General features: G+C 36.1%; 1 protein-coding gene across 8 annotated transcripts in view; it reads right to left on the bottom strand.

The window, feature by feature from the left end:
* The window catches only part of Ralyl (RALY RNA binding protein like), a 669,774-nt gene that overhangs the window by 374,618 nt on the left and 279,015 nt on the right, over positions 1–16,141 (bottom strand). For all 8 annotated transcript variants that reach the window (XM_036177971.1, XM_036177968.1, XM_036177966.1 and 5 more), the window contains one exon: positions 10,176–10,454. In XM_036177971.1, the coding sequence (XP_036033864.1) occupies positions 10,176–10,431 (256 nt within the window). In that variant the 5' untranslated portion in view covers positions 10,432–10,454. The remainder of the gene's footprint in view (positions 1–10,175; positions 10,455–16,141) is intronic.

Below are 16,141 nucleotides of genomic sequence, written 5' to 3' on the forward strand. Positions count from 1 at the left end.
ACCTGGAAACAACTTAGATTTCCTTCAACTGAAGAATGCATAAAGAAAATATGGAACATATACACAATGGAGTACTACTCAGCAGAGAAAAGCAATGGCATCATGAAGTTTGCAGGCAAATGGATGAATCTAGAAAAAACCATCCTGAGAGAGGTAACCCAGACTCAGAAGGACAAACATGGTATGTACTCACTCATAGTAGGATACTACATGTAAAACAAAGATGCTTAGAATGTACACAACTCCAGGGAGGCTACCTAGAAAACGGGACCCTAGGAAAGACACAGGGATCACCCAATGACAGAGAAATGGATGAGATCTACATGAACAACCTGGACGAGAGTGGGAGAAATGAAGGGCAAGGTTTGGGGGAGCAGGAGATCCCAGCTGGATCATGAACAGAAAGGGAGAACAAGGAATGGTAGACCATAATGGATGAGGACCACATGAGAACAGGAGTGGGCAGAGTGCTGGAGAGGTTCTCTGAGGTCCACAGTGATGCATCCTCTGTAGACTGCTGGCAATTGTCAAGAGAAACCCTGATCTGACCTAGTCTGGTGATCAGATGGCCAAACACCCTGACGGTCGGGCTGGAATTCTCATCCAGTGACTGATGGAACTGGATGCAGAGATCCTCAGCCAGGCCCCAGGTGGAGCTCCATGTGTCCAGTTGTCCAGAAGGAGGAGGGACTGTGGGAGAGTGAATTGTTGAACCCAGGATTGGAAAAAGCACAGGGACAAAGGCCAGACAAATGGAAGCACATGAATTGTGAACCAAAGGCTGTGGAGCCCCCAGCTGGATCAGGCCCTCTGGATAAGTGAGACAGTTGAGTGGCTCAGACTGTTTGGGAGGCACCCAGGCTGCGGGACCAGGACCTGTCCTTAGTGCATGAGCTGGCTGTTTGGAACCTTGGGCTTACACAGGGACACTTTGCTCAGCCTGGAAGAAGGGGACTGGACCTGCCTGTACTGAGTCCACCAAATTTAAATGAATCCCCAGGGGAGTCTTGGCCCTGGAGGAGATGGGAATGGAGGGGAGGGGATGGGTGGAAGGTGGGGGTGGGGGCAGGAAGGGGGAGGACAGGGGAACCCATGGCTGATGTGTAAAATTAAAACACAAATATAATTTTAAAAGGGGGGAAAGGGGGGGGGGATACCAGTAAATAAACAGATGTGTTTATAGGCAAGGTATTTCTTTCTTTCTTTCTTTTTTTTGTTGTTGTTTTTGGTTTTTCTTTTAGATTTATTTATTATGTATATATACAGTGTTCCACCTGCATGTATGTATGCCTCCTGGCCAGAAGAGGGCACCAGATCTCATTATAAATGGTTGTGAGCCACCACATATATTGTTGCTGGGAATTGAAGTCAGGATGTCTGTAAGAGCAGCCAGTGCTTTTAATTGCTGAGCCGTCTCTCCAGCCTGAAAACAACAAACAAAAGGACAACAACAACAAAGGCTGGCTACGGATAAATACATTGAAATTTCCCAGAAATGTAGTTTTAGTGTTTGGACAAGGAGAATGATGCATCTTCACACTGTCATGACTTATTGTTAAAACAACACAAAGCACTATTTTACATAGTTCTATTGACTAGAAGTACTAGAGGGTTTCTGAAAATAAATTTTGTTTATTTAGGTATCTGGTTTATATAGTTTGAAACAATGATTTCTCACTGTGGGTGTTTTTTCTCTTGGGAAATGCTAGGTAATTTTAAAGGTATCATTTTCTTTTTTTCTTTTTCAAGACAGAGTTTCTCTGTGTAACAGCCCTGTCTGTTCTGAAACTCACTTTGTAGACCAGTCTAGCCTCAAACTGACAGAGCTCTTCCTGCCTCTGCCTCCTAAGTGCTGGGATTAAAGGCATGTGACATCACCACCTGGTTGGATTATTTTTTTAATAGACTTAGAGGGGAAACTTCTGGTTTCTCAGAGATAAAAGGCAGAAATTCTTCTAAACATCCTACAATGAATAGTATAGGCCTCTAACTGTTAGCATTGTCAAGAACAGGTATGTGGTTACATGTAGTGCAGAAGAAATTTTAAATGTTACCTAAGAAAGCAAATTATGGCATAAAACAGTTCAATAGAAAAGAATGATAGCATTTTTATGACACAAGTCAGGAATCCTAGAACTCAGGGAACCAAGGATAGATGACCAAGTGTAAGACAAGCTTGGGTTATAACATGAGTTCCCGAGCAACATAAAGTACATAGTGAAATCTTTCTTGAAAACCCAAGGACTTAAGATAGATATGCTCATGGTTAGAGAGCTCTCTTAGCATGCTCAAGGCTCTGTACTGAGTACCCAACAATTCAGGGGCCTAGGGAACAGCAAATAACAGATACATAGTAGGCTAAGTGTTCATTCCAAAAGTTCTTATCTATGTTCATGTCCCGTGTGAATTTTCATATAGTAATTGGTAAATGAATGAACAAATGCATGGGCGTATCAACAGTGAGAGAAAATACTGTGTACTTGCATACATGATACACTACAAAATGAAGAACATAATAGTCAAATAGCAAGTAATGGATGTGAAACAGCCATTCGAAACCAATCTTCATTATACTTAGGGTTACTATTTCAAACATTTCTTAACACTAGGATTCAGTATTTCAGGCATTTCAACTTTTCATAGCATGGTACAAATTTTTCTCTCTCTCTTTCCTCTTTTACATAAGCTGGTTAATTCCATGGTGCTCCCTGACAGGATTAAGACTGTAAGTATACAGTTTCATCCACCTGGAACTACTTTTCTGTTCACCCTCATTCTTCTAAAATATTTTTAAAATGTCTCCTACTCTGTAGAGAAAACTCTCATGAATCTTGTACCAATCTCATTTTCAAGTTATGCTTCTATCCTTGTGGCTACCTATGTGTAGTACTTCCCATAGTGACTTAGTTATTGTCCATTGCTGTGAACCAACCTATAGGAGAAAACATTGAATTGATAACTTATGTTCCAGAGGATTAGAGTACACAGTGGTGTAGCAAATGCAGAAGAGCAGGTGCAAGGAGAGTTTACATCTTGATCCACAAGTAGAAACAGAGACAGAGAGAGAAAAAGAGAGACAGAGTCAGAAAGGCAGATAAATAGAGATACACACACACACACACACACACACCACACAGAGAGAGAGAGAGAGAGAGAGAGAGAGAGAGAGAGAGAGAGAGAGAGAGAGAGAGAGAGATTAGGGATGATGAGGATTCTCTGAAACTTCAAAGCCCATCCATTATGACACACCTTTTCAAGTAAGGCCACACTCCTAGTCCTTCCCATCAGTTCTAGCAACTGGAAACCAAAGTTTCAAATATATGAGCCCTGGGAGTCATTCTCATTCAAATCACCACACGCAGTATAGAATGGTGTTTCCCAAAGTGCACATACAAATTTTCTATAGCACCCATGTGATTATTTCAGAAACTGAAATTTCCATACAACAGCATAAGTAAGAAAGATACCAGAATGTCACAGACAACTCAATTGTATATTACTGTTACTGAAACACTGAAGTTTTCATTTTGATGGTTTAAAAAAAAACTTTACCAAATACTAATCTTCATGTAGTAGAGAAGCTAGCTGTCTAAGAAGAATTTCACTTGTTCTGGTAATAGGATTCCTAATGAATGCTGCTGTTGCACCCCACTTTATTAGATGAGGTCAGGAGATGGGAGCCTAAGGAAATGACACCATCCCTTGCTTGAACTGCCAAACAGAACATTTCTTTCTTCTATATTCACCAGAAATGAAATGAATTTTCATGGAGTGACTGGACCATGAACATTCTGACCTCATCACTGTGTTTTCTATTGATGAGGTTGTATGTTACTGTGATACTGTCAGATGATAGAAACTGTAGAAGGCAGAATCTCTTTGCTGGAACTTAATCATTGAAGTTGGGCTCTTGAAGAATGTATCATATCCCCAACCCTCTTTTTTTGGTTCCCTGTCTTTGATTTCCAGCTAGCAAGATATGAGCCATTTTCAGCCATCACACACACTTGCTATGGTCTTCTGTCTTCTAGAGGCCAAAACAGTAATATCATATACCCATGACTATGAGCTAAATTCTCAAAATTATTAGTCAAAACATATACTTCCTCCTTTTTAGTTGCTTTTTTGGTATTTTATTACAGTGATAGAAAGATGACTAATGCAGAAGGAGACGGATCTGAAGACAGATTCTTCCTCCCTTATTAATGATGCTCAAAGAAAAAATGTATTTGATTCTTATGCTTATTTCTTCTTACTATTTAAAGACAACTCTCAAAGTTCATAATTTTTTGCTTCAGGCAATGGAACAGTGAGATAATCTGAAAAGACAGACATTACAAATGCTTATTTATAGCTCATGAGTAATCAACGAGTGTAATCAGTAGATGCGTGAAATGGGCCCCAATGTACATCAGTCTCTAGCCTCTGCATGATATTTTTGTACAAAAGAAGAATTTGTGCAGCTTCAGATCTATAAATAGTCAGTGCAAAATATTTTTTAAGTTTATTTACTCTTTACTCTTTAAGGGAATGTATTTGTAAGAACAAAAGTTCTCCTGATTAAAATTAGTTTAAAATTATAATAAGCATTTCTAATATTAAAAGTGTTAGGATTCTAACTTAGTAAATATTAACATGGTATGTCAAAATTAATTTTAGTAAATTTAAATTTTACTCTAGTCAATTAAATAATCAAACTAAGATAGATTTTTATTTTATAGAGATGACATTTATTTTTAATTAATAAATTATCTAGCTAGTCTGATTTTTAGAATTTCTTTAGTAATATGGATCATGAAGGAATCTTTATTTTCACAGAAAATTTGGAAATCTTTTACCCACATCAGTTCCATGAATCCAGAGGAAGAGGAGGACTATTCTATTTCTAATTGACAGCAAAGATATGCTGAAAATATTTTAATGAATAAGAAATGAAATTAAATTATGGCCATTACCTTCTGTGTAAAATCCAAAGTATGATATTATGCATCATTAGAAGGTAGCATTACCCAAAACTGACTACTTTGGAGTTATGTTATCCAAATATATGATAAAGATATTTATAAATAAGTTTCTTCAGGAGGCCGATGTGACCTGGAATTACAAAGAGGCCATGTCAACATGGAAATAGTGAACAAGTCTGAAAAGAGTCACAATCTGAAGAGGTAAACAGTGTCACTGAAAGGTCACTTGAAGATACTGTGCTCTGTGAACCAAAGGTACAAGCTTTAAAGGAAATACAAATGTCGACCTCACTATCAGGTCTAGGACATGTTTTAATTAAAGGTTATTAGTGATTTCACTTGTTGCAGTTTCAATTACAACCAATGTGTTCTGAACAAACCAGATGAAAACATTACTGACACAAAATGCCATACTTCTATAATACCACTAAGTACTGTATGTATCATAATTTATTTACCTTAACATTAGTATTGTTATTGATGTATAACTTAAGCTTCATCATAAATATGAATTAATTGGAAGAAGCATGATACAAAGAACATTCAGCATTATTTGTGTGGTTTCAGAAATCAACTTGGCATCTTGGAAGAAATCCCCTGAGCATAAGGTAAACTAATATAAATTTAAAAGAAATAAAACAAAAAGAAAGAAGAAAAAACTTTCCTTATAGTTTAAACAACTAAGTATTTTTACCTTTCTTTAATTACTCTCTAGTAATAAATAAGGAAGTCAAACCCAAAAGAAAAACATAACACCAATTGAATTATTACTCTATATTTATATATACTTTTAAAGAAAATAACAACTGTCAGAGAACATTGTATTATATTGAAGTTTCTCATTTTGACAAAATGCATGAATCATTACACTAACTGAGGGTAAATTTTTTATGTATTCTGAAATAGGACTTAGGAATCTGAATCAATAGAGTAAGAATTTAAAATCCAGAGACAGTAACTAACCAAGATCAGAATATGACCTACATGAAAAATCCAGATTAAAATTAAGTTCTTACTCCAACTTCTGAACAACCACAATTACTCCATGCTCTGTGGTTTTAAGGCAAGATTTAATGTATTTCAAAATAGTGTCTCTTTTTGTATGAATTGGAAAAGATATAAATTATATCTTAATTCTGTATGTCAAAAACAGAATTTTATAAAAACTTCATAGTAGAAGATGTTTTCACTGGAAAAAATATTCTGTGTGCAAAAGGATATATGAAATTGATATGAAATTGCTGAGGTAAAATATTCACATATAGGCAAAATGCGCTGGCTAGTCTGCAATGCCTGACTTGAAATTGATCTGTGGAACATTTCCATCATGCTAATAATTTTTTTGAAGACAGACAGTGAAACATGGCCAAATACATGTTCTTTACAACTCAGTGAGAATATGGTCAAACAATATTGACCTAGAAAGCCTCTTGATTCTCAAACATACAAATCCATAATGACTGCTGGGAAACTCTCTTAGTCACCAGGATATCTAGGTTTCCAGTCAGTATAAGAACATCTCCTTGCCTGATGAATGCTGAGAGGGCCATGCAAATATCATGGCAGCCTGCCATAATAACTCAGTTAAGAACTAGGCCTCATTCCCTGCTTTTTGGAACTGACCAAGCAGTTTTTGAGGAACAGCTATGAACAAAGGCCAATCACTCTACAACAAAGAGAAGGAGGCCTGGTGACCTAAGCCTAAATAGCTCAGGACTTGTCCAGGCCTGCCCCAAAATGGAAAACTGTAAACCTCACCAGCCCTTGACTAGTCCTGGCCTATTAGAATATACTAATATGTTTGTCTCTTGCTTGAGCCAATCATGTATAAAATGACCTAAGTGCCCTAGGAATGCCCCTTAAACAGAGCCCACATATCCCTCTTGTGGTCTTCACCATCTTGTCATTATGTGAGATGGCAGGCACCAGCATGCTGGCATGATAAACGCTCTTGTTGATTGTATATTTGGGTGGTGGACTTTTGTGGGACTTCTCCAGGACCCTAACAAAGGCAAGTTTCAAAACAATCTTGCATTGGGAAGTGAATGGAAAGACCTTCTGTGGACCAAGACATGGGCTTTGGTTTGGCAGATAGAAACATTGGTGTAAGTGTAAGCATTGGTTTTGATCAAAAGGCTATTCAGCTTGGAAAACAGCCCAGCATATTGCAGTAAGGTAGTCTATTAGTATAGAGACTGGCAGTTGTTTGTGGAATAAAGGGGCACAGCATACTCTGTGGGCTATAAGGACAAGGGAAATTCAAGGAAAAGTAAAAAATGCATGCATACAAATCCAGAAAACAAATTCATTCCATTCCAGTCTTTGCTGGGTGTTTATTATGAATCTTCTTTCTAGGAAAGTGAACATTTCTTCACCTACTCCAACTCATTCAACACTCTCTTTGCATTCCATCTATGCCACATGGTTAATTATTCATTCCTATGGGTTTAACACAATTTGTGTCAATGACTCATAATTAACAACTTTTGTTTAAATCTCTCACTTATTTTGGGTTCTATATTTGTGAGATTTTAGTAATACATATGCCCAAGTATCCTTCAGCTTATGAGCTATCATTAATAAAAAATGCCCAATTCTGGACTCATAGTTTTAGACCAAAATATTTTTCCTTCTTAAAAATCCTCTCTCATACTGACTTGCAAAATCATTAACAGAGAATCAGCTCAGAAATGTAGGACCTGTTCTTGATTCTTTCTTATCTTTGTTAACAGATTATTGGACTTCCTCCTTAACTTTTAGCATGATTACCTCTTTTCCCACTCCCAACTCCATAAACCAACTTTCATCATATACCCACAGTCTTTTTTAACTACACTAACCCACCCACCAGCATGATCCCTGAACTTTTCTCATACTGACATTTCAGCATGTTCTTCCCAGCTTAAACTTTTCTGTTCATCTTGTTCTTGCAGCATCAAAATGCTCAATGATAGTATTTGTCATTTAACCATAAAAACAGTCTTATTTTAAGCAAAGTCTCATTTAAGAACTTGCATTAGGATGTTGAAATTTTCTTAGCACTACTTATTTTTAACCAACTTCAAATTCTATTTTAGATTTTAAAAATGCACGGAGAAGATGAAAAGATTATTCTAAAGAAGGTGGTTCATGATTATTCATTATTAGAGACAAAAAATTTTAATCATGGGTGAACTAATAACTCAGGCTTAACCAATACAATACTTTCCTACTGTAAAGAGAAAGGCAAATGCTTATATAGTGTGTGTTTTACATTGTAAGAACCTGTTATTATGTCCATTAACATTCACTGCACATCAGGGACAAGTCTAGTGTTTTTTTTTATAAACCTTTGATTTGAAAGTAAATAAAAAAATCAAGAAATAAGTAATCAATTTACTTGAAGTCATGTTTTATCCAAGTCCACAAAAAATAGGCATGGTACTTGAAGATGAAGGTGGGTATGCAGTTTGGAAAGTGGGGTTTTAATCCCACATTTCTATAGAACTGATTTCAGAAGGGAACAACTGGATGTCTTACCTTGCCTGGATTTCTTGTGATTAGGGTTAAGAAAAGGTGGTTAATTTCAGGTACTTGACCTGAAAAGCAAGGTTATTACTTAAATTGCAAAGCATCTGTTTAGTACAAAAGTCTTTCCACATAGGCAAAAGAAGTTAATAAACTAAGTTCCATCTAAATGAATAAAGTTTTTAGCATAGATTTGGATATAAAGTCTGATCTAATCTATCTTGAAGATGATCCTCAGGGAAACACCAAGAAGAGACACAGGTATGACTGAGAATGAGAAATAATCCCATTAGAGGTAGCATTTGACTCTGCTTCTCAATGCACACGAATCTGAGGTTGTCATTTCTGTCCCTTGTTTAGTGTTAAGACACTAAAAGTGGAGTTATAGTCCTTTCTTTGTCTGATCCAAGTTTTTAAAGATATTGATCAGCTGAGTGGTGACGGAAAGCAGGAATTAGCTACAATTCATTTGAAAGAGAATCAGAGTTAAAATTGACTTTATATTCATAATTATTTTTTATAAAAAGTAATAACCAAGGGTGTTTCTACAAGGTCACGTTAGTTTCACAGTAATGAGGATACAGGCTATAGACTGATCCTGAATTACCTGAATGTGGCTGTGAAGTAAGAATTTTTTATTACAATACTTTCTAAAGAAGCAAATAGGAAACTCCAATATCAGGCTGAGTATGGGATGTATATATTAAGGAAACCAACTGAGCACCTGTAAAACAGGCTAGACTATTGAAAAATATCATCTTTCTTCACAGTAGAGAAAGTGAACAGTGAAGACATAAATAAAAACTGGCATTTTGCATGTTTGGAGATTTATACCAGATATTATATAAAAGCATTTTATTTTTTTCAAAACTATACTTCAGACTTCACTCACATATTCATGAATACTATAGCTTCCCAGTGTTTCTATTTTTTTGTTGTTGTTGTTTCTCACTGTATAACCCAAGATGTGTTCAGATCCTCCATCATTGTTTTTTTGTTTGTTTGTTTGTTTTTGTTTTTGTTTTATTTCGAGACAGGGTTTCTCTGTGTAGCTTTGCACCTTTCCTAGAATTTACTCTATAGCCCAAGCTGGCCTCAAACTCACAGAGATCCACCTGGTTTGGCCTCCCAAAAGCTGGGATTAAAGGCATGTTCCACCACCATCCGGCCAGATTCTCCATCGTTGTATCTCAGTCTCTAGGCAGGAGTAATAGTTGGGTTCCACTATTCCTCCCAGTAAACGTTTTCTTGAATTGATCAAATTTGATAGTATAATAGTCTTCATGCTTGTCTCACTGGATTATTCAGTGCTTTGGTTTCTTTAACATACTCTTTTGGCTTTATTCTTGTGAACATGATGAGGCAACATCATAAACAAAAATAGGTCAAGAAACTTAGCCTATGTTTTGTGGAAGTTACACACTATTTCAAGTCAAATAAACTTAAGTTGGATGCAAATATTGTGTTTGCCTGTCTCAGAACTGGTGGAGGTTGTAAATATCACAAACAGCTTTAATCACAAGTTGACATATTTGTTGAGATAATACTAGCTACTTGCAAAAGAATGCGATTTGAATGATAAATTTCTAACACTGTAACTGGCCAAGGAAGCAATAAATAGTATGGAGCTGCTGACTGCTAACAAATTCTTCTATAGGCGATATGGATAGACTAAAGGGAAATCTGCAACCGAGCATAGCTTACCAAGAGGCTGGCCTGCGATGACCCTGGCATTTTCTCCAGCCACTGCTGCTCTTGCATGGCGCTCACTCATGTACTGGACGAAAGCATACCCTTTGTGAACGGAGCAGCCCACAATTTTCCCATACTTGGAAAAAATAGCTTCAATGTCCACTTTTTTGACGATTGCTGTATTTAAATTGCCGATGAAAACCCTGGAGTTGATGGACTTGGGGTCATTCTTATTGGTAACGTTGCTGGTCTGTGTTTTGCCGGTCATGGTTGTCTCACCTTGTTTTAATCCTTAAACAAACAAACAAATAAAATAATCAGACAATGAAACAACTAAATTCCATAGGTATCTCTGGCTTTGAACAGGTTTCAAATTGCCATCTGGAAAATGCAAATCTCTGAATATAACTGTCTTGTAAAAAAAAAAAAAAGTTAGTAATGTCAAAGGTACACATCACTTGACTAAACCATGTTAGGAAAATTCTCATAATTAATTACACACAATTTTTAAAAAATACCTCAGTTTTGTATCCAATGATTAGCCCCAAATATGACTCATTTTATTTTTAAGTATACCTATATTTGCTAAAGAAAATTAAGGAATAAACCCTTTGATTCTGTGAAAAGAACAAAATAAAATAAATGTACACATGTTTAAGTCTGATGAAAATGGTATTTAGTAGCATAAGCACTTTGAAGTGTTTGAGTGTGCCACTATATGCTCTGCAATAGGCACACTGGTTATCTGCTTCGGCAAAGGAATCCTATGTTCAGAAGCCAACAACCGATTCCATTAAAGGCTAAGGAAAAGAAAAAAGAACAGGTTAATATCAGAAGCTTGATTTTGATTTTTTTTTTTTGGCAGAAGAAAGAACAATTAGCTCTGTACATGACATTTGATTGAACCAATAATGTATGCTATCACTGTTAAAGGTAAGTTAAAGGACATATACAGCCATTATTCATCAATACTTAGAAAATTACACAGGAATACTCAAGCTTTTTTCCTCAGCCTCATTTTTTAAGTAAACTCAATGAAACTTTTGTTTGAAGACCTTAAAATCCATAGCTGTATTTATTGAGTGTCGATGTTTTGCCAGGTGTCCTCTTCTGTTTACCATTATATGAAATAGAAAACCTTTGGAGGGTTATACACCCATAAGGATGGTCGTTGCTGAAGGATAGCCAATGGGTGCATTTTCTTGGTGATAGTTATATATCTATATGAAGAACCCATTTAAAATATTTCAGCTATAAGTTAAGAAATGCAATTGATGTTTAAGGGTCATTTTAAATGATGCTTTTTTATTTCATTGTTAATCTAGTAGAAATCTCAAAGCCACATAAATTGGGTATGCTTAAACATTTACACACTATGTATATAAAAGAAGTGCTCTTGAAATCATGCACAAGCTAGTAGCATAAAATGTTTCAAATAAAGCTACTAATGATTACATCTGAGGTTATAACTTTAATTCAAAATAGACCCTCATACAAGTCATTATAATGAAGGTAGAACTAATAAACAAAACATTAAGTCACTTACATAAAAATAAGGAAATTATCAAAAAGAATGATTTAAGACTATCCTATATTATTTCAACTTAACTACATTTTACTTTTTCCTTCATTATGAAATATTCAAGCTAGAATTGTAGAAATTAAAATTGATGCGTTTTTCCTAATCTAATGAAATTATACCTATTGAATAACTCAAGACAAATCTCTGATAATACAAGAAAAGTTAAGGTACATACTAAAACATAAACTTCTTTGGATAATCTAATGTATATTCCCTTTCTTACTAGTACAGAACAATATTAAAAATATAAATCACAAAACCATAATTTCAATTTATAGTTTTATGGAAAATGTTTTCTGAAATATCCTATCTGTGATATAGTCATGTGTAAGTAATTCCTATGACTGACATTTATTTTGTAGACAGGGACCTGCTGGTCAGAAAGCAATCATGGAAGCTCTTAGATGAGGTGACCTGAATGAGGTCAGATTAATGATTTATGGACTAATTCAATGTGCGGTTGCATTTACATACTTAGTTCTTGTTATGAATAGCACTGTGCTATCTTTACACCATCTTATACCAAATCTATGAATCTCAAGACAAATTTTGACACCAAATAAAGCTGGGCATAGTGGTGTACTCCTTTATACTCAGAACTGGGGACAAAGAGACAGGCAGGCCCCTATGAGTACCAGGTCAGCCAGATATAGAATATTCGTGTCCTACATAGAAAGATTCTGTAAAAATGTTAATTTGCAAACATAATTGTTGCTGAAGTTTTCCAGTGCCCACTCTGCTCCCACAACCTCTAGGTCCTGCAGCTGCTCATACCTAAATGAATACACAGAGACTTATTCCAATTATGAATTGTATGGCCGAATGGCTCAGGCTTCTTGCTAGCTAGATCTTACATCTTAAATTAACCCATTTCTATAAATCTGTACCTTGTCACATGCCTCATGGCTTACTGGCATCTTTACATCTTGCTTCTCATGGAGGCAGGTGGCAGAGTCTCCTCACTCCTGCCACGCTGCAGGTTAAGCCCACCTGCCATGACCCAGCCATAGAGTAACTCAAGCCTGAAGGCTTTGGCTGGCCTGAGAGAGACAACTAGGAAGCTGCTCTTGGCTCCATTATAGAATCCTTTTTTAAAGCTTTCTCAGGTTTTAGGTGGGAACTCCCACCCTATGTCTTGGTGTTACCTAATTGGGGATACTAAGTACTCTGCAGACTACAGGCTTTTACCTCTCCCACAGGCTGTTTTGGTAGCTATCTTCTATCAGCCTGGATGACAATGAGAACTGTTGAAGTTGTCTGTATTATCACATCAATGTTTTCGAAAAATCAATCCTTGGATTGGTTGCCACTATCTTGTTCCTACACTACTACTGAACTATCTAGCTTATATAAATCTATTGCATGAAATTTTGGTCAATTAAAGAAAGACTCACACTTACAGTCATGATAACATAATGGAGACAAACACTCAAATAACTATAAAAACATGTAAATATACATGAAACATCTGTTATTCAGACAATACTTATGATTGACCTCCATCTTCTAGGCAAGGATCTACTGGGTGACATGCAAGAACAATTTTAGTAAAGCTCAAACTGTGAAGAGCTGTGACATCTCAAAGAAAATTAAGGCTGTGATTTGTCCTTTTTGTCTCTCTGGACAGGTAAACAAGGTCAATTAGCAATGACAAATCCTAGTAGGTGTGGTGATATGTTATTTGTGCTGAAATGTGATATTTTATTTGTATGTTATTAAATAAAGTTTGCCTGGAGATCAGAGATCATAGCAAGCCACAAACAGAAGTCAGGCAGTGGTGGTACATGCCCTGAATCTGATCACATGGCAGGCAGAGAGTCTCTGTGTGTTCAAGGACACAGCCAAGCATGGTGACACCATGCCTTTAATCCCAGTACCAATCATAGAGACCTGTATAGACAGACAGTAACAAGGAAGTGATATGGCTGGGCTTAGATCCAATGAGAAGGGAACAGGAAGGCTGAGTCGGGACATGCCAGCTCGCCATCCAAGGAGCAACATGCAATGGCACACAGGTAAAGCCACAGAACATGTGGCAACTTATAGATTAACAAAATCGGGTTGAGTTTAAGTGTAAGAGTTAGTCAGTGGTAGGCCTGAGCTAATGGCAGAGCAGTTTTAATATAAGACTCTATGTGTTCATTTGGGTTTGAGCAGCTTCGAGACTGTGAGACTGCAGGAGCTAGGACCAGGAAATCTTCAAAAAAAGTAGGGATTGCTGCACACATAGATGTTAGGCTCACTGTCATGAGAAGTGAGAGACAAAACGTCAAAATGTCTGAGAAGGCTAAAAATGATGAGGCAAACTTCTTGGGATGAGAGTTTATCAGTAAACAACAACAACAGCATCAAACAAACAAACAAACAAACAAAAAACAAATATGTGAAGTCTGCAGAGAGAAGTCCTTGAATTCATGCTGATAGCTAAGACTGCAAATAAAGGGTAAGAAGTCAGGTCATGATTATAAAGCTGTTGAAAAGCTGTGAGCCTGTGATTTAAAAGACCAGAAAAGACTAAGGCTAACTCAGCTTCTTCCCAGCAGGGTGGACGGCCCATACTGACTCCTGGGTCATTAAGATTAAACTTGGAAGTACTGGGCGTTCATAATGGTACAGATGATCCCTAGAATTTTCTTTGGGATTAATGATGCTAAATAAATAAATGAATAAATAAAGCCACAAACACACAACAGCAACATGATTGTCAACCTCTGTTACAATCCAAATGCATATCAGCAAAGGGCATAACTGAATAACATGAGATTCACTGTCTCCAGGATCCAATCAAAAATTCCTTTAGTTTTATCAGTTTAAAAAATATTGCCAGGCTGGAGAGATGGCTTAGTGGTTATAAACATCGACTGCTCTTCCAGAGGTCCTGAGTTCAATTCCCAGCACCCACATGGTGATTTACAACCATCTGTAATGAAATCTGGCACCTTCTTCTGAATACATAATAAATAAATAAATCTTTTAAAAAATATTGCCATTCATCAACAGAAAAAAAAATTAAGGATGGATCAAACAAAAATTTTAAAGACGAAAACTGTTATTCTCAAGGTTTGAAACATACCCAATGGATGTATATTATATATGACAAGTCTTGGCAGAACAGATATGTAAATTTGAAACTGTAAAATATGGAATGTCCCAAGTGTAATAAAAAGGGGAAACACTGAAAATGTACTAAAGAGCTTCAGACAGCTAAATGAATGGTATCAGGCTGTTTATCATACATATATCTAGAGTCCTGGAGGAGCTAGCAGAAAAATATTTAGAAACATGATGGTCCAAATTCTCCTAAATTTCATAAAAGTGGTATCAAAGATCTGAGAATCTGAACATATTCTGAGGAGAAAAAAATACAAAGAAAAGGCATATGATCATAATCAAATTGCAGAAAGCCATTTCTAAGGAGCTATTAGGCATTGGAAGCAAGCCTGCATTCTGACAGAGAAATGGGAAGGAACAGACAAAAAGATTCTGTCACTACAAAAGAAAAGATAGGAATGAACTTTTTTCAAGGTAAGGTTTTTTTGTTTCTTTTGTTTTTAACAAGTTTGCAGGGAGAGAATGTGTCTGTGAAAAACACTGTAAAATAAAAGATACAATTTAAACTACTGTTGCACCAGAGGACTTTCTGTGGAGCCAAAGGTAGCTGATATCTACATTCTCCAAAAGAAATCTAATCTCTGCACCTGGCTTGTGACTACCTCAAATACCACAAGCATAATGTGGGCAATGAATTTTTGAAGTTTACTTAATTTAAATAAGGTTGCATTGTGCTGGGTCGCCCCACTCAAGAGATTACCTGAATTTTAAACTTTGAATCATCTCAGCATATAATCAGAAATAATGATTATTTATGCTCAATACATGCTTAGAGAATAAATATGTTTTGAGATTTGAAATTTTAGGGCTCTGGTGGTATTAAGTATAAATTAAATAAACATCAAATAAAAAGTTCAAATACCTGCAATTAGGTAAATACTAAAATTACTAAGGATTTTCATTTTTAAAACAGAGTGAGTCAATGAATCCTCTAGAAATCATAAATAATATAGTTAGAATAAATATAGTCATTTCATTTGTTTTTGAGAGTCGTACCCTCAAGTTATTGCAAGATACACTAACTATAAATTAAAAGTAGCTTTATTTTGGTTTAGAGAAAATATTTCTGAAACAGACAAAATTAGCACACAATAAATCCATCCTTACCCAAGGTTAAGTGTGTGTTGATTTTCCAATCTCAATTTCAGAATCACTCAGATACCCACTGAATAATAAGCAAAAAAAAAAAAAGTATTCAAGAAGGTCACCTAGCAATAGTAATTTATCCAAAATTCAAGAAAAGACAAAAAAGATGTGCTAGAAAGAATAAACTTCCTTGTATAAG

The sequence above is a fragment of the Onychomys torridus genome, chromosome 2 (genome assembly GCF_903995425.1).
Source record: "Onychomys torridus chromosome 2, mOncTor1.1, whole genome shotgun sequence".
NCBI lineage: Eukaryota > Metazoa > Chordata > Mammalia > Rodentia > Cricetidae > Onychomys > Onychomys torridus.